Source organism: Sminthopsis crassicaudata, chromosome 6 (assembly GCF_048593235.1).
Source record: "Sminthopsis crassicaudata isolate SCR6 chromosome 6, ASM4859323v1, whole genome shotgun sequence".
NCBI classification, from domain to species: domain Eukaryota; kingdom Metazoa; phylum Chordata; class Mammalia; order Dasyuromorphia; family Dasyuridae; genus Sminthopsis; species Sminthopsis crassicaudata.
The window spans coordinates 180,422,948-180,447,046 of NC_133622.1; the positions used below are offsets into that span (position 1 = coordinate 180,422,948).

The 24,099-nt window shown below is 39.4% G+C and overlaps 2 protein-coding genes across 29 annotated transcripts in view; one reads left to right on the plus strand and one right to left on the minus strand.

Annotated features, from left to right (window-relative positions):
* The window catches only part of ASAH1 (N-acylsphingosine amidohydrolase 1), a 168,552-nt gene that overhangs the window by 85,448 nt on the left and 59,005 nt on the right, over nucleotides 1–24,099 (plus strand). The gene's annotated exons all lie outside the window — the stretch shown is intronic.
* Nucleotides 1–24,099, minus strand: part of PCM1 (pericentriolar material 1) — a 93,335-nt gene that overhangs the window by 12,987 nt on the left and 56,249 nt on the right. For 17 of the 28 annotated variants that reach the window (XM_074274048.1, XM_074274046.1, XM_074274044.1 and 14 more), the window contains 7 exons: nucleotides 18,887–18,943; nucleotides 17,116–17,288; nucleotides 16,601–16,732; nucleotides 8,989–9,109; nucleotides 6,010–6,159; nucleotides 4,088–4,224; nucleotides 3,712–3,846 (listed from right to left, as the gene is read on the minus strand). In XM_074274048.1, coding sequence (XP_074130149.1) covers nucleotides 3,712–3,846; nucleotides 4,088–4,224; nucleotides 6,010–6,159; nucleotides 8,989–9,109; nucleotides 16,601–16,732; nucleotides 17,116–17,288; nucleotides 18,887–18,943 — 905 coding nt within the window. The remainder of the gene's footprint in view (nucleotides 1–3,711; nucleotides 3,847–4,087; nucleotides 4,225–6,009; nucleotides 6,160–8,988; nucleotides 9,110–16,600; nucleotides 16,733–17,115; nucleotides 17,289–18,886; nucleotides 18,944–24,099) is intronic. The other 11 variants (XM_074274053.1, XM_074274051.1, XM_074274049.1 and 8 more) reach the window with 2 other exon arrangements.

Genomic DNA, 24,099 nt, shown 5'->3' on the forward strand with positions numbered 1-24,099 from the left:
AAAAAGCACAAGAGGCTTTGAGAGAAGTTGAACTGGTTTTATCCAATGTGGTTGAAAGAGTCACTCAAAAACCCTTGGAAATACCAGTTTTTGCTACAAAAGAGGCACCCACAGCAGTCTTTGTGATTGAATGGATGAACCTCCCAGCACAACCAGAACAAAACCTTACTCCTTACCCAGGGCTTTTGGCTAGAATTTTATTAAAGGCTATTAAGAGAGTAATACAATTATCTTGAATAAGTCCTGAAAAAATATACACACTCTATACTAATGCACAAATTAATGTATGCTGTGAGACCATCCCAGAATGGCAAATTTTACTGGCCACAGCTCCAAATTTTAAAGATAACCTGGCTACTACATAATTGGCGATGGATCTTTGAAGAAAAGGTTTCTAAGGTTCCTCTTAAAGGACCAACAATCTTTACAGACGCCTCCAAAGAAAATATTTGTGCTGTATACTCTCATGATTTAACCATAAAGAGAGTAGTCAGGATTCCTTTTCAGTCCACTCAACAGAATGAATTTATTATCATGCTAGCTCTTATTAACCAGGAGACATCAATATAATTACTGATTCAGCCTATTCAGTAGGTGTGGTACAAAGAATTGTCACAGCCCAAATAAAATTTGCAGCTCTAATATTTATCAGCTCTTTAAGGAACTTCAAGAGCAAGTGAGAAAGAATCCAGGCAAGATTTATATCTTGCATGCCCACTCACATAGTGGACTTCCAGGTCTTATTTTTGATGGAAATTCAAAGGCAGATAGCCTTCTAACCATGTTGGCCAGTACTCCTTTATTTCAGGAAGCACAAGAATCTCACTCTAAATATCATCAGGCTGCTCGAGCTTTACATTTACAATTTGCAATAAGAGTGGAAGCTAGGAGCATAGTAAAAAGCTGTACAGCTTGTCTTCCTTTCCATGCTCCTACACTCCCTCCAGGGAAGAATCCTTGTAGTTTGAGACCTAATGAAATCTGGCAAATGGATGTGACCCATTATAAATCTTTTGGTTGTCTGTCTTTCATTCACGTTGTAGTAGATACCTTTTCAGGATTCACTTTTGCAGTGCCAACAGCAAAAGAGACAGCCTGAGTGGTCACTGAATTCCTTATCTAAGCATTTGCAATTATGAGTGTGCCACAAGAAATAAAAACAGGTAATGGACTTGCATATAGTTCTAAACATTTTGCACATTTTTGTGCGCAGTATAAGATTTTACACACCACTGGAATACCTTTTAATCCACAAGGTCAGGCAATAGTAGAGAGAAGAAACAAAGACGTTAAGACACTCCTCCAAAAACAAAAGAAAGGGGGAGCCACGGGTAACCCTAGAGAACTACTAAATTTAGTTCTCTATACCATTAATTTTCTAATTTTTGACAAAGATGCACTGGCTCTGGCAGACAGGTTTTATAACCCACCAGAAGGGCAGTGTCCAGTGCGAGCAGCTCCACTGTCCTTAGATAATCGCTAGGTGATGTGGAGAGACCCAGAAAGTGGTGAATGAAAGGGACCAGATAGGTTAACTGCCTGGGGGAGAGGGTTTGCTTGTATTTCTTCAGATGGAGAAGGAATCAGATGGATGCCAACGAGTCATATTCGTCTTGTCCATCGGAGAGAGACAGAAAAAGAGAAAGACCTCAAAACAAAGGAGAAAATCTAAGAAACATCTGACACTGAAAGAGCATGGCTAATAAGAAGACTGTTCAAGAACTTTAAAACCAGCAGGAATCATTGGATTTCCTAACACAAGATGAGACTAATGGACAATGGACTTATGGACGTTTATAAATTCTCAATTTATGATTATCTGATCATGTTATTTGTTACATACTTCTAGCATGTATTATGTTACTATGTGCTTATGTAATCTATGTAATACCTCCCATATTGATAGATTTATGTTTCAAGGTCATGACCATCCTATGTTCTAAATCAAAAGAAAGGGGGAGATGTTAGGTTCTTACTAAGTGCTAAGTCAATACTTAACAATTCTCTAGTTCTGGCCTTTGCGGGAAGTTTTACCCCTTCGAACTTCTGGGGAGGAGCTTGCATGCTTAGGAAGAGCAAGTTCATTGGTTGAAGTATTTTTTCCCAGAAGCCCCTGAGTTATTCCACGCCCATTCTCAGGGAGGATAAAAGAAGGCGGCACTCAGAGATAGTCTACTCTAGGCCAGAGTTGGAGTGGCTCTCTGGAGAAAGGAGAGTCTGGTCAGGAGATTGGGTTGAGACAGCAGATCTCCTCCCAGAGAACGATCGGCAGTTTCTGGAGACAACAGAACATTACAAGTGAGGGCCCAATAGAAACTTTATAACAAATTGTAGAGGTCACTATCATTATGTTTCAGTGTTTTCTCCAGTTTCATTCAGCAGTACATGAATAAGATCAAAGGCAGTGGATGTTGGGAATGATCAAAAGTTAAAGCATTGGCAGGGCAAGATCTTCAGAAGGATAAAAGGGACAAGGAACCCATGAAAAGTTACTGTAGAGCTGACTTGGTTCCCTAAGAGGTCATGATGAGGAAGGTATTATCTAGCTAGTACAAGGGTAATGGTCTGGGAGAGAATTAAAGGACTGAAGGACCATAGGTTGAGGTGAACCAAGAACAAAATCTGGGGATGCAAGGAAAAGGGAGAGGTAAAATGTCAATAGATTGTGACCAGATGAGGAAATTTCAGAATTCCTGAATATGGAGATGAATTTGTGGGTGATGGCAAGATACAAGATATGGTTTGATCATTTTAATGTTTTAATTTAAATATTTTATCATTTTAGTTTTATGGCTGAGGTGGGGTGGAGGGTTAGGATATTTAAAAGAACATCAATATATATGTTTAAGTCCCCTCGTATGAGGGCAGGAGTTGGAGAAGGGATGAACCAAACTGAGGAAACCACAGGTCCAAAGAATCAAAATATTTCAAGCTGCAAAATGTAAAAAACCAGATGATTATCTAAAACCAAGAAAGTGGCTAAATTATTGCGGCACGTGGCTCTTTCAAGTTCTAATTCCATGGCTTGTGATGCTGTAGTTGAGATGAATAATCACTAAGGATGGGAGGAGAGCTTAGAGAATTCAGCACGTTCACAGGGCCACGAGAAGAAGAGGACAGAGAGTCTGGGTTCAAGTTCCATCTCTGGGTAGCCCTAATACAAACCTATGAAAGCTCAACTACCTGGATAAGATTTTTTGGTTGCAGATAATATTTCCTGGCTGATGACTTCCTTATACTAATGAAAACAATAGTCCAGGCCCTATCTATAATTATAAGCACATAAAAGAACAACAGAATGGTAACAAATGGTAATAAGGAAAAGTCATGCAGATTGTGGCAGGGGAAATAGACATCTGTTATGAACATTTACTCCAAGGTAAATAGTTGCAAAGCAAGTTTAACTGGTTTTACAGGGTTATAATATAAATTATTAAAAACCAATGATGACAAACAAGGAAGGTCCCCCATTTCTTGCCACTGCATTTGATGAAGGCTATAGTGAAGGAGTGTGAACTCCAGTTACCCCACAGCATTTTACTAAACCAGTGATTTCCAAATCTCTAAGGGGCAGCCAGTCTCAGGCCCATGGTGTCTGCCACCATGATAAAATACCATCCTCTTCTTCCTCATTGAGTGGGAGGAAGGAAGGGCAGCAGCACAAGGGAGATGAGACACTAAGCAGTGTGATGCTGCCAGAAGACCTCTCACCTGCAGTATGCTTCCCAGCTGCTTGTGAAAGAAATGCACAAATTCTTTGCTCTCATCATTTTGCTGTGTAAGGGTCAGAACCATGCGTCTTACTGAGGTCAGAAGCTGTGAAGAGCACACCTCATCCATGTGCTCCTAGAAAAGAGAAAAATAGAATATGAAAACACCCATGGTTCAAAGGTGAATGAACAGTGATGTTGCTCATGTAAATACTCCCTGGGTACAAACCCAGGAGATGTCTCTCACCCAACCACCCATTTTCTTCCCTCTTTCTCTCAAAGGAAAGATTTTAAAGCATTGGCCCTAAATGATAAATGGAGGAAATCTTGTTACATTGTTAAATATGATCAGTAACCCCCCCTCCTTGTCTCCTCACCTTCAAGAAAGGAATGACCTCTTTCATAATTGCTTTTATTTGCCGGTCAAGCTGCTGCGTGTCAATCCGAGGACAGGGGACAGTAGCAACTTCCCCCAGAGGTGGCTGTGTGCTGCGATTCTCATTCTTTGCAGATTCTATTTGAAAAAAGACAAAACAGAAATTGCTCTCTCAGTAAGATGATGGTGCTCTTTTGGACCAGTGCTCTAATTTCACCCCTGGAATGCCAACCTCCCACCTAGGCCTTAGCCCATGGCCACCACCAGAGTTTTCTGATCACTCTGGCCACAGTCGGTTCTGCCTGTGCAGACTGAGCTTGGCCTATCCTGGACACCAATCCCCACTCTTCTGCTCCCCACCTTAGGCTGCTGGCTTCTTCCCTCACTCAGCTTGCTAGGTCTGTCTTTAGGACTAGGCAGAGACTGGTGCCCATGGGCATTCCCTTATTTCTATGAAAGCTTTAGTCTCCTTCAAGGCTCAACTCAGTTGCTGCCTCTGATGCTAGTCTTTCTTAATCCTCCCATTTGTCAGTATTCTCCCCTATGGAGAATTTCTCTCTTTCTATCCTCTAGCACATGAGCACACACTGCCTTGTAAACACCTGATTAATATATGTGGCTGAATTGACTAATTGGAGCTACATACTAATTATAGGTATGTTTTTTGCATTACTGATAAATCAGAAGCTATGAATATTCTTTTATCAGGCGGTCTTTTTCCTTTTTAACAAGGTCCACAGACTTAAAACTGAGCTCCTATCTCCCAAAGTTGTTATAACCTTGGCACCCAAACCTGGAAGCTGATCATGGAGCTCTTGGTTTACCTTTCCAGGAATAGATCTTAAAGACTCTTCTTTTCCCTCCCCCACACCCCATTTTCTTTCTAGTTGCCTTTTATGGATTATCTTCCCCTTTGAGAATGTAAGCACCTAGAGGGTAGAAACTTCTTCACTTGCTTGTATTTGGATCCCTAGCAATTAGCACATTAAGTACATTTTTCATTCATTCATTCATTCTCCTCTTTTCTGGTATGGTTTATTTTCTATCTGGATTGATTGTCCTAGATTTATAATTTATTCGGCTAACTAGCACAGACTGTACAACAGACAAAGTTTACCCATTGGTTTCCCCCTGTGTGGTAACTCTGGAAAGAATAGCTTTGAGTGATGAGGTTGGAAGTCATTTTTACAAGGGGTGAAGTGGGTGAGAAGAAATGGAGGCCCTAGAATGTATGCAGTTTTTTCTAAGAGTAGCTATATGGCTATAAAAGGAAGGAGAGATGTAGGACAGTAACTTGAAAGAATGGTTTGGTGGAGTACTTTTTAAAGATGAGGAAGATGAAAGGATGGGGTGAGTGGGATGGATGGGATGCGATCTTTATTGTTGGAAGGAGTTACACATTGTTGAGATTACAGATGCAACAAGAGTGTTGCACTAAATTTATAGTCATTTTCAAATTATGTATTGTTTCATAGTCTTGACTTATATGTTCTTTATTTCTATCAAAATCACTTAATACTTATCTTTTTATACATTTCCTGCATCTTAGGGTCTTCACGACTATGACTGTGATTGGATTCCTGGTTCTATCAGTTTCTATCCTGGTTTCTATTAACAGATTATGAGGTTTAACTCAATAGTTCAATAGTCTTGCTAATAAAGTCATTCAACAGGTTGGTCCCGCAAACAGGATGTGATCAGAGAGCCAGGAATTTCCAAGCTGAATGCATGACTGCTTCTAGGACCCAGCATCAGTGTAAATATACCACCAGGGTTCTCCCCTCTCCTCTGCTAGTGCTTTCCCTTGCTATCTTTCTCAGCTTGTCCTGATGCCCCTTTCTGAGGCTCATCTATTGTCCCTTTTGTCCTTTTAATGATGGGAAAGCACTGTGGTTTGAGTCCCTGCCCCACCCAAGACCTGACCTTCTAAGGTGGAAGCAGTGATGGCAGAGGTGGTGGCGGTGGTGGCGGCCCCAGTGCCCTCTGCACTCAGGTTACTTTCAGCCTCAATTTTCATTCGCTCATACTCTCTCATCCTAGCCAATGCTTGGTCCAAGTGGATCACGGTGTTGCCTGCATTGGGAACAGACACACGTTTAAAAGGGCTGCTTTTTTTTTCTCTATACCACTTTTAAAAAGGGATAAAAATATTGCCTGAGCTTGTTGAAATAAAGTGATATCCCTCAAAGGAAACAAATAAAATTATGAATGAAAGGAGAACAATGAATTAAAAGATGGCAAAGGAGCAGTCCGGAGTCTCTCTGTATGATAGGCTGTTCACTCCTACCACCTGGTAATTATTAAGCTCCCCGATGGAGGAAGCTCTCAGGAAGTTCCCAACACCAGTGAAATAATAGGTTCAGTCTCACCCATTCCCTTCTTTATGGTAAAGGTAATATGGAAAAAGATCATGATCACAGCAGCCCCAATCTATGCCTGATGACCCTGGACCTGCAGGATAAGCAGCTTATGCAGCAGGTGCTTTTAGCACCCCCAACTTTATAGATCAGAATGGGGAAGCAATTTGACCAGGGTCACACAGAAAGGATTTAATCCAGGTCTTCCTGAGTCCCAGTCCAGGCTTCTAGTGCCATGCCATATTGCTTCTGGAAATGGGACCTGGCCTCAGTGTGCACTCAGCTGTGTGCTCACAGCGCCTGCAAGGACCCTAAAGAATAACTATGGGGCAATGTAAAGCAGATGAACAGTAAAACCCAAAGCTTATGTGGGGAATGGGAGGGGAACTCAGCAGAAAGTAGGGTTTGCTGATGGAGACTGCTTAGTGCCTGGTTGGTACCACATGTTGGCAAAGGATGAACAACTTGGTAGTGGGTACAAGGTCAAATTGCTTGGAGGGAGGGAGGCTTGAGAAAAATTTTATTTTTGCCATCTAGTGACTGAATCATTGGAATTTCCTCCTTGGTCACACTGTCTGCCTTCTATCTGTATGACGTCTAGGCTTCCTGCCCACAAGCCCTCTTATCCCCCCCTGGATCCTGGCCTCACTTTCCCAAAGATTCTTGTTATCCAGCAAATCCTATTTCTAAGCACACAAGTATCTCTTAGCAGGTCATAGGTTTCCTCATCACTACCATCACCATCAGCTGGCATTTACACGGCATCTATCACATGCCAGTCACTATGCTGTAATGCAGTTACTTCATTTGATCCTCTAACAACTCTCAGAATCCACCGAGTACTATTATGATCAACATCTTATAGACAAGGAAACTGAGGGAAAAAAGTTTAAATGATTTGTCCAGGGTCAGCCAGACAGTTAAGTGTCTGCGGTTGCTCTTCCTGGCCCCAGGCCTGGCACTTTATCCCTGGTACCACCTATCTCGGTAAGAGAAGGTCAATGGAAGAGGAGTCTCTGCATTTCTGAAGCAAGCACAGGAGCCAACCACAGCCTTTCAGATCCTAGGCCCAATTTAGCACTTTTTTGGTAGCAGTTTCCTTCAAAACCAGTGATGGGCTGGGGGTCTGGGCACTCCCTCTCCCCACTCCCTTTCCTCCCCCCGCATGTATGAAGTGTTCGCCAGGCTGCTCAGTTCTGCCTCCACTGGTTCCTGCAGCCATTGTCTTCCCTCACTCTCAGGGATTCAGCCTCTCATCAGCTCTTCAGTTCCAAATCTGCATCATTTACATGCATTAATTTCCTCTGCCCCCCACTACCTCTCAGATGAATAAAAGCAGCAAACTACAAAGTGAAGCCTCCTGACAAATCTCCGGAATCCAGCGCCCTTAAAGTCCACACTGGCTGGCTGCCTCTAGCATCACAGATGGGACGTCCCAGCCTGAGTCCTAAACAAGAGCCTGCAGTGCAGTGGTCTCCCTGTCCCTAGTCTCTCCATCTCCTAAGTTTGCCTGAAGTGGCCACGGGAATTGCCCTTCAGGGAAGGTCTGGCCTTTAAGACACACACTCCTGGGCCAGGCCCTGGAGCCTTTCCTGCATCAGATCTGTCCCCTTTATATCTTCTAAGTTTCAGTCCAACCATACTACCTGTGGCCTATTTTTGCCTTGGTACAGGCTACCTGCTCCTTTCCTCACCTCTGCCTCTTAGAATTCCTTGCTTCTTGCAAAGTTCAGTTCAAATTGGGGGGAAGAGGCAGGGCAGAGAAGGTAGCTAATGATCCCTGTTCTTCCCCCTCTCCAATACCTCATATATTTTATAACTATTTCCTCATTTACTTGCTTCCTTTGATGGAATGGAAGTTCATGGGCAAGGAGTGTTTTGATTGTATCTATATCCCAGGCACCTTGGCCAAGTCACAGGCACAGTGTCAGTCAGTCCTTGACAAGCATCAATGCTTGATGATTGACTGACTGAGTAGTGTTTGCCTGATTTCTTGTTCTCTAATAAGAACTCTGAAACTACAATAGAAGAAGCCAGTTTGGTTTTGGACCTGAGGTTGTAAACCAATACCCTATGGACACAAAAAGTCTCGTTTTTTTCCAAACTCTCTCTGGGAAAAACAAAACATTTAGTTCTGGGAAGTGGACAGATTTGAGACAACTGGAAAAGCCCTACTAGCTTTCCCTGATTTGTATCCTAGAAAAAAAGGTGGATTGCCCCTGAGGGGCTCTCGTTCCTCCCTAGCAACTATGACCTTCCTCTCCCACAGATAGGGAGCCTAGGAGTGCAACTTCCTGACCATAGGGTCTTGTCCCAGTACCCCAAACTCTGGGCTTCAGGTTCTTCTAGCAATGGCATGTGACAGTGGAAAGAACAACTGAGGGCTTGGGGAGCACAGGGTCTTGGTCCGATTCCATTTGTGACTGTAACCTGGCTGACATCCCAGCAGTTAAACAAATCTCCCCAGGCTTCATTGCTTTGCTTGAAAAATGAGAGAAGAGATAAGATGGCCCAAAGTGCAGGAAATATTAATGAGGTCACTTACCAAGATCATCAGTTGCAAAGGGCTCAAAATTAGAAGATGTAGACAAGGTACTAGCATTATCAGCATCGTTTGGCTCACTGATTTTACAGGTTTCTCTTTCAAAATTCTTCTCAAAAGTTTCCTAAAATAAAGATCAAAGAAAATCACAATATTCTGATTTCCAGAGGAACATAATAGTTAATGTTAAGTATCCAAGCAGAACTTAGCATTTATAGAATAAGTCCTTAAGCTTTAACTTTTTGATAATCCAGTAACTCAATGGTCTTTACTTCTCTACTGCTGCCTTCAAATTCTGGGGGGAAACATGAAACTTTTAAAAGCAGCAACTCATGAGTGTGGGACGGAAGGACTATTTCCTGCAAAAGGACTTCGAGGCTACAATAAGCTATTTTCTGCCTTACCCCAGAAATCATATGCTCTCTAAGGAAGGCCTCAAAAGAAAATATGTCGTAGTAGCTTTGTAGAGGAATGGCATTAGAACAAATCACATCAACAAGCACGTATTAAGCACTCACTACATACCAGGCACTATGCTGAACACCTACTATGTATCAGGGCAGAGTGCTAACAGAGGAGATGCAAAGTGAGGTAAAAACGAGGTCCCTGCTCCCAACAAACTCCCAGTTTAATGGAGGAAGACAGGACAAATTGGAGAATGAATGGGGACTGAAAAGATTTTCTATGGAAAGTCAGAATTTAGCTGAGACTTGAAAGAAGCCAGGAGGTAGAAGTGAAAGGGCACTGTAGGAATGGAGGTCAGCGGAGTTATTCACTGGGGGGGAGGAAGGAAGGGAAAAGTTGGAACAAAAGGTTTTGCAATTGTCAATGCTAAAAATTTACCTATGCATGTATCTTGTAAATAAAAGGTATGAAAGAAAGAAAGAAAGAAAGAAAGAAAGAAAGAAAGAAAGAAAGAAAGAAAGAAAGAAAGAAAGAAAGAAAGAAAGAAAGAAAGAAAGAAAGAAAGAAAGAAAGAAAGAAAGAAAGAAAGAAAGAAAGAAAGAAAGAAAGAAAGAAAGAAAGAAAGAAAGAAAGAAAGAAAGAAAGAAAGAAAGAAAGAAAGAAAGAAAGAAAGAAAGAAAGAAAGAAAGAAAGAAAGAAAGAAAGAAAGAAAGAAAGAAAGAAAGAAAGAAAGAAAGAAAGAAAGAAAGAAAGAAAGAAAGAAAGAAAGAAAGAAAGAAAGAAAGAAAGAAAGAAAGAAAGAAAGAAAGAAAGAAAGAAAGAAGAAAGAAAGAAAGAAAGAAAGAAAGAAAGAAAGAAAGAAAGAAAGAAAGAAAGAAAGAAAGAAAGAAAGAAAGAAATCTTATCCCAGAAGCAACAGAAAACTAACTGCTGGCATTGGTTGTGTCCATAGTTGAGTCACATGGATCTGTGCTTAAGGAAAAGTTCATGGGCAAGGAGTGTTTTGATTGTATCTATATCCCAGGCACCTTGGCCAAGTCACAGGCACAGTGTCAGTCAGTCCTTGACAAGCATCAATGCTTGATGATTGACTGCCTGAGTAGTGTTTGCCTGATTTCTTGTTCTCTAATAAGAACTCTGAAACTACAATAGAAGAAGAGTTGATTAGGGCCAGACAGTTGTGGCCAGATGTGAGACACACTGGAAGTATAAAGGGGTAGTATTTGGTAAACGACTGGACATCTGAGAGAAGGAAGAGTAAGGAGTTCGAGATAATCAGTCTATAATGGGACTGAATCTTCCGAATGGGAATTTATAGAGTGTACAAAGGGAGCACTCTGGGACAGAACCTTGAGAAGCATCTGTAGGTACAGAGTACAGTATGAATGAGCAGGCAAAAGATGGAGGGAAAGGTCAAGCAGGTAGGAGAACCTAGAGAAAACAATGTAATGACAACTGAAAAAAGGGAGAATATGCAGGAGTTAGTGAAGAATGTAAAATGTAGCAGAGGTTAAGTAGAAGAAAAGATCAGATTTGGTGATTAAGAGATTATTCAGATACAGGGGGAAATCTCAAAAAGTGAAAACAAAATCTACTTAAAAAAAAAAAAGAAATAATTGGTAATCTTGTACATAATAATGTAGGATGAGAAGTCAAACTGGAAACCTGATCACAAAGGGTTGAGGAGAAGTGGGATCAACAAGATTGAAGAGCATGTAACCTATAATCAAAGACACAAGGCAGCTGCCTTTGAAGAATGATGGCTTTTGGAATAATAATACTAACTAGTATTCTGAGAGACCTTCTGTTGTAGTGGATGCAATCAAGCTTGAAGTCAACAACAACAAGGTTTAAAATCTGCCTCTGACATCATCTGTAGCTATATGACTCCTTGGGTTTAATGGCCTTATTCCATGCTATCTCATCAAATCTCAAAATATCCTACCTGAAATGATTCAAGCTGATGAATTCATGGGCATGGGCCAAAAAAAGAAACAATACTGGTCTGTGATTTCAATGAAGTAGATACTTCTTGTACATAGGACATCATCAGAAATTCTTGACAACTTACTGCTTCTTCTCCATTTCACAGGGGATCCCAAATCACCCAGGCTAACTTGGAAATTATTCACATTAACAAGATGGATTTTTCTGCTGGAGAGCTCTGTGGGCCTATTGAAAGCACAACTTCTCAGATGATATCGTCTAGCACATTCTCCTCCTTTACTTTGTCTCTGGAATTCACTGATCCTCAGGGCTTATTCCAAAGACAAATGCACACTCTTAATGGATGGGCCTATAACTGTATCTGAGGTTGAATTCTAGGCATTTAAGGTTTTTCTTGATGGATGATTATGGCGATTTTTAAAAAAGGTATTATAGATTTCTTTCAGTCACTTTATCAGCTCTCATGGATTCCATTATGGTCTCTAGAATGAACTACAGATGTCTCTCCTTAGCCTGAGCCTTGCCTTTGGGCTTCAGAACCACCTCTTCAATGGCATATTTTGGACATTTTAGACGACCTGATGGTCATTGGTCTTTCTGCATTAAAAGATCCAGCCAAACTGGCCTCTTTGTTTCTCCTGCACCAGCCCTGATACTCTATCTCCTCTGTTTTTGCACTAGCTGACCCCTAGATAGACCTAGAATGCAACCATTTCTTATATCATAGGATTTTGTTCTTTCTTGAAGATGTAGCTTAAGTAACATCTTCTGCAGTCTATTCCTATTCCTCCCTAAATGCTCATACTTTCCCTTTCAAACTACCCTGTAATAAATTATGTAAACATCTATGCTTGTTCTCACTGATGCAGACATTTCCTTGTTGTCTCCCTACCTTAGAATGGATACTGTGTACAACAAGTACAAGCTGCTCCTATCTCTATACAGATATCCTAGATATACCTAGCCTGGTACTTGCCACCAAAATAAGTAGGCACTTAATAAGCACTTCTTCACTGATCTCCTAAGGGATTTAATAAAGCTCAATAAAATGGTATTCACAGCTGGGAATGTCTAGAGGACCTCAACACTGATGATTGCAATCTTACAGGCCTTCTCTTGCTGCCAGAAGATAGCAGATTCCAATATAGTGATGGTGTCCGTAGAACTCAGTAGTTAAAGTGCATGTGTTTTGGGGGTTTGTTTTTTGCCATTTAGCTAATTTAACTCTGCTGAAATGTATACATTCCTTTTCAAAGACAGAGTAGCTAGCCATAAAGATTTGCCAAGTCATCTCACATAACCACCAAAGCACAGAAAGGGTCACACAGAAGGTAACAAACCCCTGAGCCAGGATCTGAAATTAGGTCTTCCTGACTCCATGTCCATGAACTCATCCACTGTTCTACCCCACCACCATCTCAGCTTCTATCAACCTTCCGGTGCCTTCCTGTTCTGTTCCTGTGAAGGATGTAGGATACACAACTATTCCTCTACCCAAGGGCTCTTTTATAAGGCCATTTCAGACTAAGGTTTTAGGGTGCATCATCATTGATGAAGAAAACAAACTGTTTAGAAGCACAGAGTGCTTTGCCCTAGCCTGTGCCCACGCTGTGCTGCCAGGGGAGGCCTTTTCTCGTGGCATGAAGGCTGTGGCTCACATAGGTCTTTGGTCAAGCTTTTATTTTAGCAATCCTGCTTTTACTTCTATCACTTTTTGGTGCTTTCTGAGGTGACATTACTGTGCATGTCCTCTGTCATGCTTCTCTTCAAAATAGTTAACAAATGAGATTAATGGAATGGAATGAGTCTTTCCATGCTTCTCTGCTGGACAAATATTAATTAGTTTGAGACTCTTTTTTTTTTTTTTTTTTAAACAGTTTTACATCTATTAAATGTTAAACACAGAATGGTGAAATGCCAGTCTTTTTGTCAAAAGGGGACTACCTAGACAAGCTTTGAGCTGTATGTTCTCTACTTCTCTCCTTTGATGGAAGACATCAAGTTTCAAACATTTGTGGTGCTTTTGTTTGGAAGACCTGGCCAGTCTTCATAAATTTCCCAACCTCTTCATTTTCTTAAATAGGTATTGTCACAGAACATTAATATGCTATCCACTTAAAAAAAAAAAAAAAAAAAAAAAAAAAAGACCTTCATTTTATCTCGCCAAGACAGCATCTTTTAACTCTCCTTCCTTTCATAGCCAAACTCCCAGAGGGGAAAAAAAAGCTATTTACACTTGCTCTCCTTTCTCAACTCCTGGAAGTGAGTTGATTTATAGGAACGTCACTCAGCTGGAACTAGCCTCTCCATACAATCAATTACCTTTTATTTGCCAAGTCTCGGGATCTTTTCCATAACCCTCTTTCCTTACTGCTCTACAACAAAGGATGCTGCTGACTGTCCTTCCTTCTTGGACATTCTTTTCTCAAGATCCCAATCTTTCTCCACATTTCTATTACGTAAACATCCTCTTTTGCAGATGATTTCCAGGTTCCTCCAAATGATCCCGGTCCCTCTCCTGAATATCACTTTCCTAAGATCAACTGCCTATCGGTTATTGCTAAGTGGCTCTTCCACAGGCACCCACTTTCATACCAGAACTAATCAGCATTAGTGAAACATTCTTTTTCCCCTCTTCTCCTTCATTACTTCTGTCCTAGGAATCCACACTTGCAACTTTAGAATCACTCTCTGAACACCTACCATATCCAATTAATTGGGAGGGCTAATGGAGTCTCTCAATTTCAGCTCTCTTTCACCTTTCCCCTAAGCTCCGTTCACAGCCATTACCTTGGTCCAGGCTCTTCACTATTGTCACCTGGATTACTGTACTAGTTTTCCCCTCATTAATCTCCCTAATTCAAGTCTACTAATTTTGTGCATTTATGTGCCTCTTTACCATTTATGCCATATGATATGGTATTATGATGCCATGTGGTATGGTATTATGAAAAATGCCAGATTAATAAATTTGTTGACAAGATCAGATACTAGACACTCAATTCATATTTATTATAAGGCTGTGCATAGAATGTTGTGTTAAACATTGAGGGAGATACAGAATACATGGTTCCTGCTTCCATAGGGTAAACAGTAGAGTAGTGAGAAATGATACAAACAGAAATCTAGATGGGGTGCCCCAGGACAAACCATCCTCTTTCCTCCTACTGTCTTCTGAAAAAAGATATGAAATTTCCCAGACAAAGCAAAATCTTGGAGAAGATATGAACTCCTTCTCTCTCAGATACTGTTCCCCCAATAATGCTGCTGTGGTGATGACGTTCCTAGCTCTAAGAAATGCCTTTGGGCATGGTTTTTAAGAGAGGACAGACAGATATAGACTTGTTAGCTTAAGAGAGATGCTACCAAGAAGTCCTTTTCAGGGAATCTCATGGCCCCAAGGAGGGAGACAGAGCTAGTTCAGCATTTCTGAGTCCATGCTTGGAAATCCAGAAATGCTAACTGGCAGCCAAAAAACAATGGAGGCATTCCTGACCCATAAAGGAATTTCTGGACTAAACCAAGAACCTAGGCCAAAGTTTTGAGTTGCAGGAGCCAGACCCACGAAGGAAGGAGTCTCAATTCTATGAAAAGGAGAAGCAAACACAGACATGGCTCCCTGGTACTGTTTATGTGGTCAGACTATAGTTTGGAGATGGGATTCTTTCCCTGTGTCATGGGGAAGAGGCTATTTAAGACAGCTTCTAAGTACAGAGGGCAGGTTTTATTTAAAGGTGCCCTAACAAAATCCAGGCTTCTGGAGGCTTACGCAAATGGTCTCAATGATGAGCCTGGGTTGAATTTTTTCAGTAGAAACATAGAGGAAGTGAGAGGAGAAGAGCATTCTAATTTTTTTTCCTTGATGGGGAGGGAAAAAAGGGCAGGCTTCCTGGAGGACATGCCACTTGGACTACAAATAATAGACTAAGAACTTAACTGGGATATGAAAAAGCAGAAATGAAAATTTGGGGCACAAAAATATAATAACTGTTCTTGGACAGAGAATAGCCCAAATTGGCTATAATGAAGAAACCTTAGAGGAGAAGAGAAAAAGATAAAGATGGAAAAGGCAACTGGTTAACAGATCCTAAATATCAATGAAGATTTATAGTTTTAATTCAATGGATAAGAGAGGGAGGGAAGATTTCTAAGCAGGGATGGGCCATCATATATACAAGACATAAGCAAACTATATATAAGCAAATTAAGTCTACCAATGGGATGAATCAGATTGCACAGAAGGGAAAAGAGGAGAAGGTAAAAAAGATTGGATAGAAATACTTTAAAGTCTTATATATGCTGTAGAAATAACAATGTTCTATCAAAACTTTTAGCTGAAATCCTGGAACTACTGATTGTTAGAAAAAGGAAACCAGTTGTTTCTTCTTGTTGTTCCTCTGGAATATTATCCCATCTCTTGTCTCTGTGGCTTTGCACTAGCTATTCTTCATGTGTGCAATGCTTTTCCTCCTCACTTCTGCTTCTAAAGCATAACCTTCTACATGTCTCCCTGCCACAGAGGTCCTTCCTCCTGAAATCTATCTTGGGTTCTTTTTGTGTAAACCTATAGATGTATGTCTAATCTCCCTATCAGAAAAAAAATAAGATCTGAGGGCAGGGATATTTATAATTGCCTTTGGATCCCAAAAGGCCAATATGTTTTATCGTGCTTGCTGATGACCTGCTTTTAAATAATCCACAAGATCCACCCTTAAGAATTATCACTGGAGAAATGTCAGTGTGAGACTGGCTTTCTGGGTTTTTCCCTCTGCTTCTGGTTCACTTTGTCTAATTTATACACTGATGTGTACTGAGTGATACTAGGTAAAGAAAACTGATATGGCTGGCATTCAGGCTTACAGACGATCCATCCCTACTCAGTTCTTTATCTGAGGGATTTGGACCAGTATCCTTGGTAACAGCCTCCAGTGCTGAAGAAGTCTACATGGGTTTGTTCTGGTTGGAGATGCCACTGGCTTACGTCTATTATGTCTATCCCACCAATTCTACTGGATCAATGGACATAATTTCCAAAAGTAATTTCAATTTCTTAATTGTTGAAAAGTCCCATTCTGATAAGCAGATGACTGCAAATCAACAAAAAACTCCAAATTCAAGCTAAAAGGGGAAATGTACTTTCTAGAGTCTAATTACACATAACAGGAAAAAATATAATTTGAACGTGTTCACAAAAAGAAAACTGGTTGGTACCAATTTACTATAGAATGAAAACACACCTATACACTAAACATCAATAGCTTACATCATCAGTAGTGGCAAGGCTTTCACTGGGAGTAAGTTCTGAGTTCGAAGCTATCCAAGTAGCAGAATTCACTGATTTGACATTTTCACCGTCTTTTTCATTAGTCTCAGAAATATGCCTGTTGACTATGTCCTAGACAAAGAAATAATGCAGTTAGTTACTTACATAATAATAATAATAATCTATTATTAATAAACAATTTAAAAAATAAATGTTTTAGTACATTTAAATGTACTAGTCCTTTAAAAAAAAGGAGACAATTGAGGTAATATAAGGTATGAAGTTATTTTTTTAGAAAAGAATTTAAACTAAGGGGCCAAGATGTTCAGCTATAGCACATTATTCAAAATAGACAAAAGGCAGTACAGAAGTAATAAAGTGGCCACAAAGTACAGAGGAAAAGAAAGAGAAGAATATTGTTCCACAAGTATGTCTCAGTGCAGAAATAGGCTCCCCATGCAGACACAGAGAGAAATAAGGGCCCAGGCCAACTAGAGTTGGAGGCCCTTCTTTACCTGCAGTGCATACAGTGCCCTCTGTCTCAAATAGTCTGTGTTAAGTAGTTGGAGTTCATGGAAAAGTTCAATGAGAAAATGAGGACGGGATTCATTTTGAGAAATCAACGTTGCTACTTCAGAATAAATAGTATCTCTCAAAGCTTCAAACATAGAAAAATCACTTCCAGTTTCTGGAAGACAGAAAAGATCAGACAATCAAAATGGATGAACTGTTTGATGCTTCCCACTAGTGACAGTGACAGAGTTAGTTTTTAATAGCAGCTTTCAGGTGGTACTTGTCCTTCAAAGCATAGCGAGTGTATAGAATATGGGAAATTTGCAGGATAATAAAGAACTGAAATGACAAAAGAGTGTCTTAGTGTTCACCATGGTGGTGCAAACCTGCAATACAGCCTCACAAACTATTTACAATATACTGAAAATGGGTCTACCCCTCACTTTCCCACAAATTTTTATCTATTTTATAACAAAATTTAAGGGAAACTTTAAATCAGTACATCAATGAGATGAAATATACAAGTTTTCTACAGGTCTGTCCAGAGAGATCATCCCAACAAAAATCATTTCTTTTTGTGATGATGATGGAATTACATACACATCAAAGTCATCCCCAGAGTCACAGAATTTTTGAGTTAGACCACCTCCCTTTTATATTGGTGGGAACTAAGTGACTTGACCAAAGTCCTACAATGAGTTCTTCTGAAATACACACTAGAAAATTTAGTTGAACAAAAAGTCAAGGTTTCTTTATTGTACTTTTTCTGTCTCTCTACACACATGCACATGCACAGGACAAAAAATAAATGGCTCATATCTTTTCCATTAATGACAATTATCTTTTTATACTAATGTACATGTTCAACAGGGGTGAGGGTGTGTGTGTGTGTGTGTGTTAGAGCTTGTCTAGCTTAGACTCGGAATTTTGGGGGTCAAGATGGGTGAGAAATGCATCTGCTGCTTCCTAAAGACCAATTTCTCATAGCTGTAGATGCTCTTTCCTTGAAAGTATCCTTCTTATGTTCAGTCTCTAGCTTCTCTAGACTTTGTTTGTCCTTCCCTACTCTCTTAAATGTTAAACAATCTTCCTATTTTTTCCTCACTGATTATTGCCATAGAACTACAAAATATTAAAAGACAGTAAAACTCCAGTTTAAATACAAGAATGACATTCAGAAAGTTTTCTGAAAGTTTGTATGATCTGAAAGTCTGTATATAACCAGTTTGGTGTTGACTTCCATGGGAGATATTACTGATTAAAAACATAGCAAAATCTAGGATTTTTGTACCTCCAAGGAACAGTATCTCCAATGCAAATAGTAGGGGGTCAGGGGAAACTCAACATTCTAATGTCTGGAAAACAGTGCTTTAAATATTTTGTAAAAACAAGATTAATAATTCAGAAAGCCAAATACTACCTGCTTAAAATGCTGAACGTCACATACTTGTATACATACACACACTTGTGTAAGCATCCATAATGTACTCCCACACATGAACACACATATAAGTACACGCTATCTACCAAGTAAAAATGGAAAAATGAGTAGTAACTGATATTAGAAATTATCAGATTCCTGAAAGAGCGCTTTGTTTTGTTTTTTAGTTTTTGTCTGTTTAAAAAAATATATTTTTAACTAAATACTAGTCCACAGATACAATAAATTGCACCTAAAACAGAAAGTGAAATTATAGCAATGAGTTTGAGATGAGAATTTAGGACAGAGATTTTTTTTCTTCAGAAATTGAAACTAAGCAGTTGATGCATTACCTGGTGCTGCATTGCATGCATTTCTGTTAGACTGCTGAAGTATTCTCCTAGCATGTGCTGTAGGGAAAGGGGGAAGGGACAGATACAATGATGAACACAAAATGTGTATGAGCAGTAAACACAGGGTTTATCTATGAATCACTGAAATCAAAAAAACAAAACAAAACACTTTAAATTTGTTTTGGGGACCAAAGGAGAAGTTGTTGTCATTTTAAAAATAATTTTACTTATTTAAAATTCTTTCACCAGATAAAGGAATTATCCCATCCTAAAGCCCTAAAAGATCCATCAAAGAAAATGAGGCCTTATATAAAACAAACACTATGAGTGCTTTTTCTGTGTTCAGGGGGAGGTATGAGGTATCCTTTTCCAAGGCCAAAGGAAGAGAAAACTTTCCCTCTGTTCACCCCAAACCTCTGCTTTGGTTGGCCTCCAAGAGGTAAGACTTGCCCAATTGCCTCTGGAAGTCCCTGGCCACCAAGTCTTGCTAGCCCCTTAATGCATTTTTTTTTTTTTCTTTTTTCTGGCAATCAAACACATAATGGAAGAATAATTCAGGCCCAGATCCATTCAAGGGGAGGAATAGCATGGAATCTTGGAGCTAGACAAGACTTGGAAAGGCCTCTAGTTTAAGCCCCAGCTACATAGGAATTAATTACCCAGTCTCTGCTTGAAGGCTTTTCAGGAAAAGGAAGCTACTCCTTCCCTTGGGGAGCTCACTGCCCCCTCTGGACAGTTCTAAGGGTTTGAAGTGTTCCCTAACTCTGAACTTTTTACAATCACCTCCTTTATTTTTAGTTCTGTTCTCTGGGATCAAGAAGAACAATGTAATCCCATTAATGCAGGAAAGCTCTTTAAATACTTGAAGACAGCTTTTATGTCCCCACAATTTTTTTCCTCTTCTTCCCAAATCTTTCCTCTTTCTTTCCAAATCTTCCCTGATTTGGCCATACTCCATAAGGAGTGATCTTGGTTTTTTTTCCACCAATGTCTACCTGTATGTGGTCCCTGGGACAGAACATGACCCTCCATCTGAGGGTCTGGCAGGCTCTACTACAGAGAACAGGACTACCACCTCCTTCATCCTGGGCTCCATGCCTCACCCCATGCAGCTAGGCCTGCATCAGCTTTCCTGATGGACACAACCTCATAAAGGTATCTACGAAGTTCACAGTACACTCATGTCCCTAGGTGTTTTTCCAGATGTATGCATGTTCTAGCCACTTCTTTCCTACCTTGTATTTCTTGTCAATTCTCAGCTTTGTATATAAAATATGGACCATTTTTACAACTTTATAACTCTTGCAGAAAAGAGCAATAAATTATCATAATGAGTAAATTTTAACTGAGGCAGCTACCCCTTTTTTGTGTAGAGGGAAGGTCTACATGTGCTATATTTTGCCCATTTTCAGATTTCTTCAATGAACTGATCTGTGGCACTATGTGACATATGGGTGGGGCTCTCTGGGAGGGGAAGGGATAAATGAGACACTATGGTGATATAAGAAACAAACAAAAAAAAAATCAATAAAAATTTATTTAAAACAACTTAATGGAACGTTGGAAATTGGTGGCAAGAGGACTATATTATGGACTGCTTAAACAAAAAACACGAAATAGATAAGAAGTCTGAGAAACACTATTATCATCCTGACTTAGACGAAGCACTCTCTTAGTGATAGGACGACTCCTTTAGCTGGACATCTGTCAGAGTTCTTTGTTGCATGAAGTATAAGAGCTAATCATTTCTTGACTTTCTTCATCCTTCCAAAGGAAGAAATGAGGAAACCCTTTTCTTGATCTGATTCTTACCAACAAAGAGGAACTAGCTGCTTGAGACCAAAGTGGTGGAAATTTCAGGAGGAAAGTGATTGCTCCATCCCAGCATTGGAAAGCTAGACATGAGCTCACACACGTAGACTTAAAATTTCCTAAATGTAGCAAAGCAGATTTAAAATAATTCAGGGAAAAGATAGGAGGATCTTGACTCTGATGCATGCTGGCTATATTATTTAGAGTAAGTAACACTAACATGTCGGGGACCCAAAGCAAATCTCTAAGATTGTAAGGTACAGAAAAGTTGCTAACCTACACTGGTAAAGAGAATTTTTCTCCCCTGATAGTTCCCTCTATTAATGAAATCCCTCACACTGTGGAGGGAAAAGAGAAGCATTCTAAAAGGAAGAGGACTGATACTGGGAATTACAGATTCAAGAGCTCCTCTACTCATTTTGCTTCTTTTTTTCTCTAACTGGAAAGGATATGACAAAAGGAGCCCACATAGGGCTGATACTAGAGATCAGGAGAGGAAAAAAGAGCTGTTGGCTGCCCTTGATGGTTCAAGTTCCTGGGACCAGATAATGTACAGTTGCAGATAAAAGAAACAGAAAATGTGAGAAATCACAGAAAGTCCAGACTCCTTTAGCGTGATCAGAGGTATTTGTCCCAAAGTAGGAATTAGCATTCTTTATAATGATCTCTCCTTTTAAGATTGTGAGCTCTCTGAGAGAAGGACCCATTAAGCTTTTCTGTTTGACTCATGCTCAGCACACAGTAGGCACTTAGTAAATGCTTGCTGAGGGGATGGCTGAAAATGCTTTTGCCAAGAAATGCAGAGGTGCATATTCTCCCCACTAATTTGACAAGAATACTAGAAATGCTGATTATAGAAATGAAATGGGAAACTAGTTAAAGGTATAGCAAAGAAAAGGCAAAATTATCTGTTTGCAGATAATATGATGGTTTACTCAGAAAACCCCAGAGAATTAATGTTTAAAGTAATTACAAAATCCATAAAATATTTTGGGATTATTCTATCAAGACAGACTCAGGACTTAATTATAAAAACACTGGCTACAGAATTAAAAGAAGCCCATTAATCAGACATTTATTGTTCATATTTGAGCCATGCCAATATAATAAAAATGATGACATGAGACAGCTGGTTGGTGCAATGGATAGAGCACCAGCCCTGAAGTCAGGAGGATCTGAGTTCAAATCTGATCTCAAACACTTAACACTTTCTAGCTATCTGACTCTGGACAAGTTACTTAACCCCAATCACCTCAGCAAATAAATAAAATGATGAAACAAGATTCTTTGCACAAAACAAGTACTTAATAAATGCTTCATTCATTCATTCATTCATTCCTACCCACACTAATTTAGAGATATATCAAACAACCAAATGTAATTTTATAGAACTAAGCAAATAAATTTAAATTTTCATTCAGAGAAACCAAAAAATGTAGAATCTCTCGGAGAAAAATGGAAGGGAAAAAAAAAGGAAGAAATAAAGGGATATATATATATATATATATATATATATATATATATATATATATATATATATATATATATATATATATATATATATATATAATATTTACATAAATATATATTTATGTATATGAAATATGAAATATTTATGTATATGTATATGAATGTATATTTATATATATATTTTATATATATATATATTTATATATATATATATATTTATTTATATATATATAATGTATATTTATATTTATGTATATGAAATATGAAATATTTATGTATATGTATATGAATGTATATTTATGTATATATATATGTATATGAATATATATTATGTATATGTATATATATTTATGTATATGTATATTTATGAACAATCGTGTGATCTCCTGAGTAGCACATTTTATAAGGGTATTGCCAGGTGGGAGGGTATCCAGGAGACAAGCAGCTGAAACAATTAGGAGGGGATATAAGAACAAAGAAGCCAGGTGAAACTTGAGCTAGGAAAAATAGTGCCTTCCTTCCTTCCTCTTGATCTGAGCTGCCCTGAAGTAGATGGGCTACATGGGGTGAACTCCCTTGCCCTGAAAGTCAAGACCTGTTAAGTAGGAGGTGTGCTCAAGTGCAGGCTGAGCTAGCTGGTCTCTGAGATCCCTTCCAACTCTTGACTCTTTATTTCTTCTTTTTAACTACTTCAATGACAACTAATAAAAATAAATTTGAACTCAGGTCTTCCTGACTCCAAATTCAGAATGTTGTCCACTTAATAGCCTCTGACTTTACAAACCTCTGTACATCTCTGAGCATGAGCCAGTGTGATTTACTAGAAAACTTGGTTAATGTGCTATATTTTGAGTCTTGAGAATATATTAAAATAATAATTTGAGGGTTTGGTTAAAGTTCAGAAAAGGAAGCAGTGGTTTTTAGACAATGTCAACAATAGATTGTGCCAGCCCATATATCGTTTTCTTTTTGGATAGATCACTAAGGGAAATATTACTTAAGATAAGACTTAAGACTAGCAAAGTAGTCAAGAAAGTATTACAGATAGGCAGATGGGGTGATAACACAGTTAAGATAGGTTGGAAGTACAGGCTTGAGAGAAAAGAGCCAGGGTAGTGTAGTCTAAATTTTCCCTCATGACTTGGTTCAAGGTAAAAGTAACAACTCAGTCAATCAAGGTGCAGTTGCACAAAGCTGAGAAGACTGCCAGGATCAGGACGACCAACATACTGAAAACAAGTGAGGAACCAAGGGGATCTTAGTAGGCCAGAGTTTTGGGTTGCATCTTATTAAGATTATGTTTAATAGGGATAAAGTATAGGAGAAGAGGAGTTCCAAAGTGGGTTGCACAAGTGGAAGATGTAGGTGGTGTGCGCTGGCTTGACATGGAACTCAGGACTTGGGACTTAAAAGAGTGGTATTAAAATTTCAAAAGGTATCAGCAGCAAAAAAAGGGACGGGGCTCTCAGACTGCTTAGGAATAAGGAGGTGAACACCCTTCAGCCAGACCCCAGTGGGAGGACTGTGTCTAGTTCTGAGCACCACAGTCTGGACAAGACTTCATTAAACTAAAGAGGGTCTCTCTACACACCTAGTCTCTAGGTGGGCTGTCAGGAAAGTAAAGGGCCCCAGGGCTATGCCCTATGAGGATAAAGCAAAGGTAATAGAGATGCCAACATGGAGAAGAGAAGACTGGGAATCTGGGTAAGGATAATAAAGGATATTATTATATCCTTTAAGGATAACTTTTCAAATATACGAAGGGCTGTCACGTGCAAGATACTTGTGCTGTTGCAAATTTCAATTTCTCAACAATAAGAACCATCCAAAAGCAGCACAGGCTGCTCCAAAAGGAGTTCCTTGTCAATGAAAGGTTCCAAGAGGGTGTTGGATGACAACTGTTGACAGAGGGAATGATACCCTTATCTAGT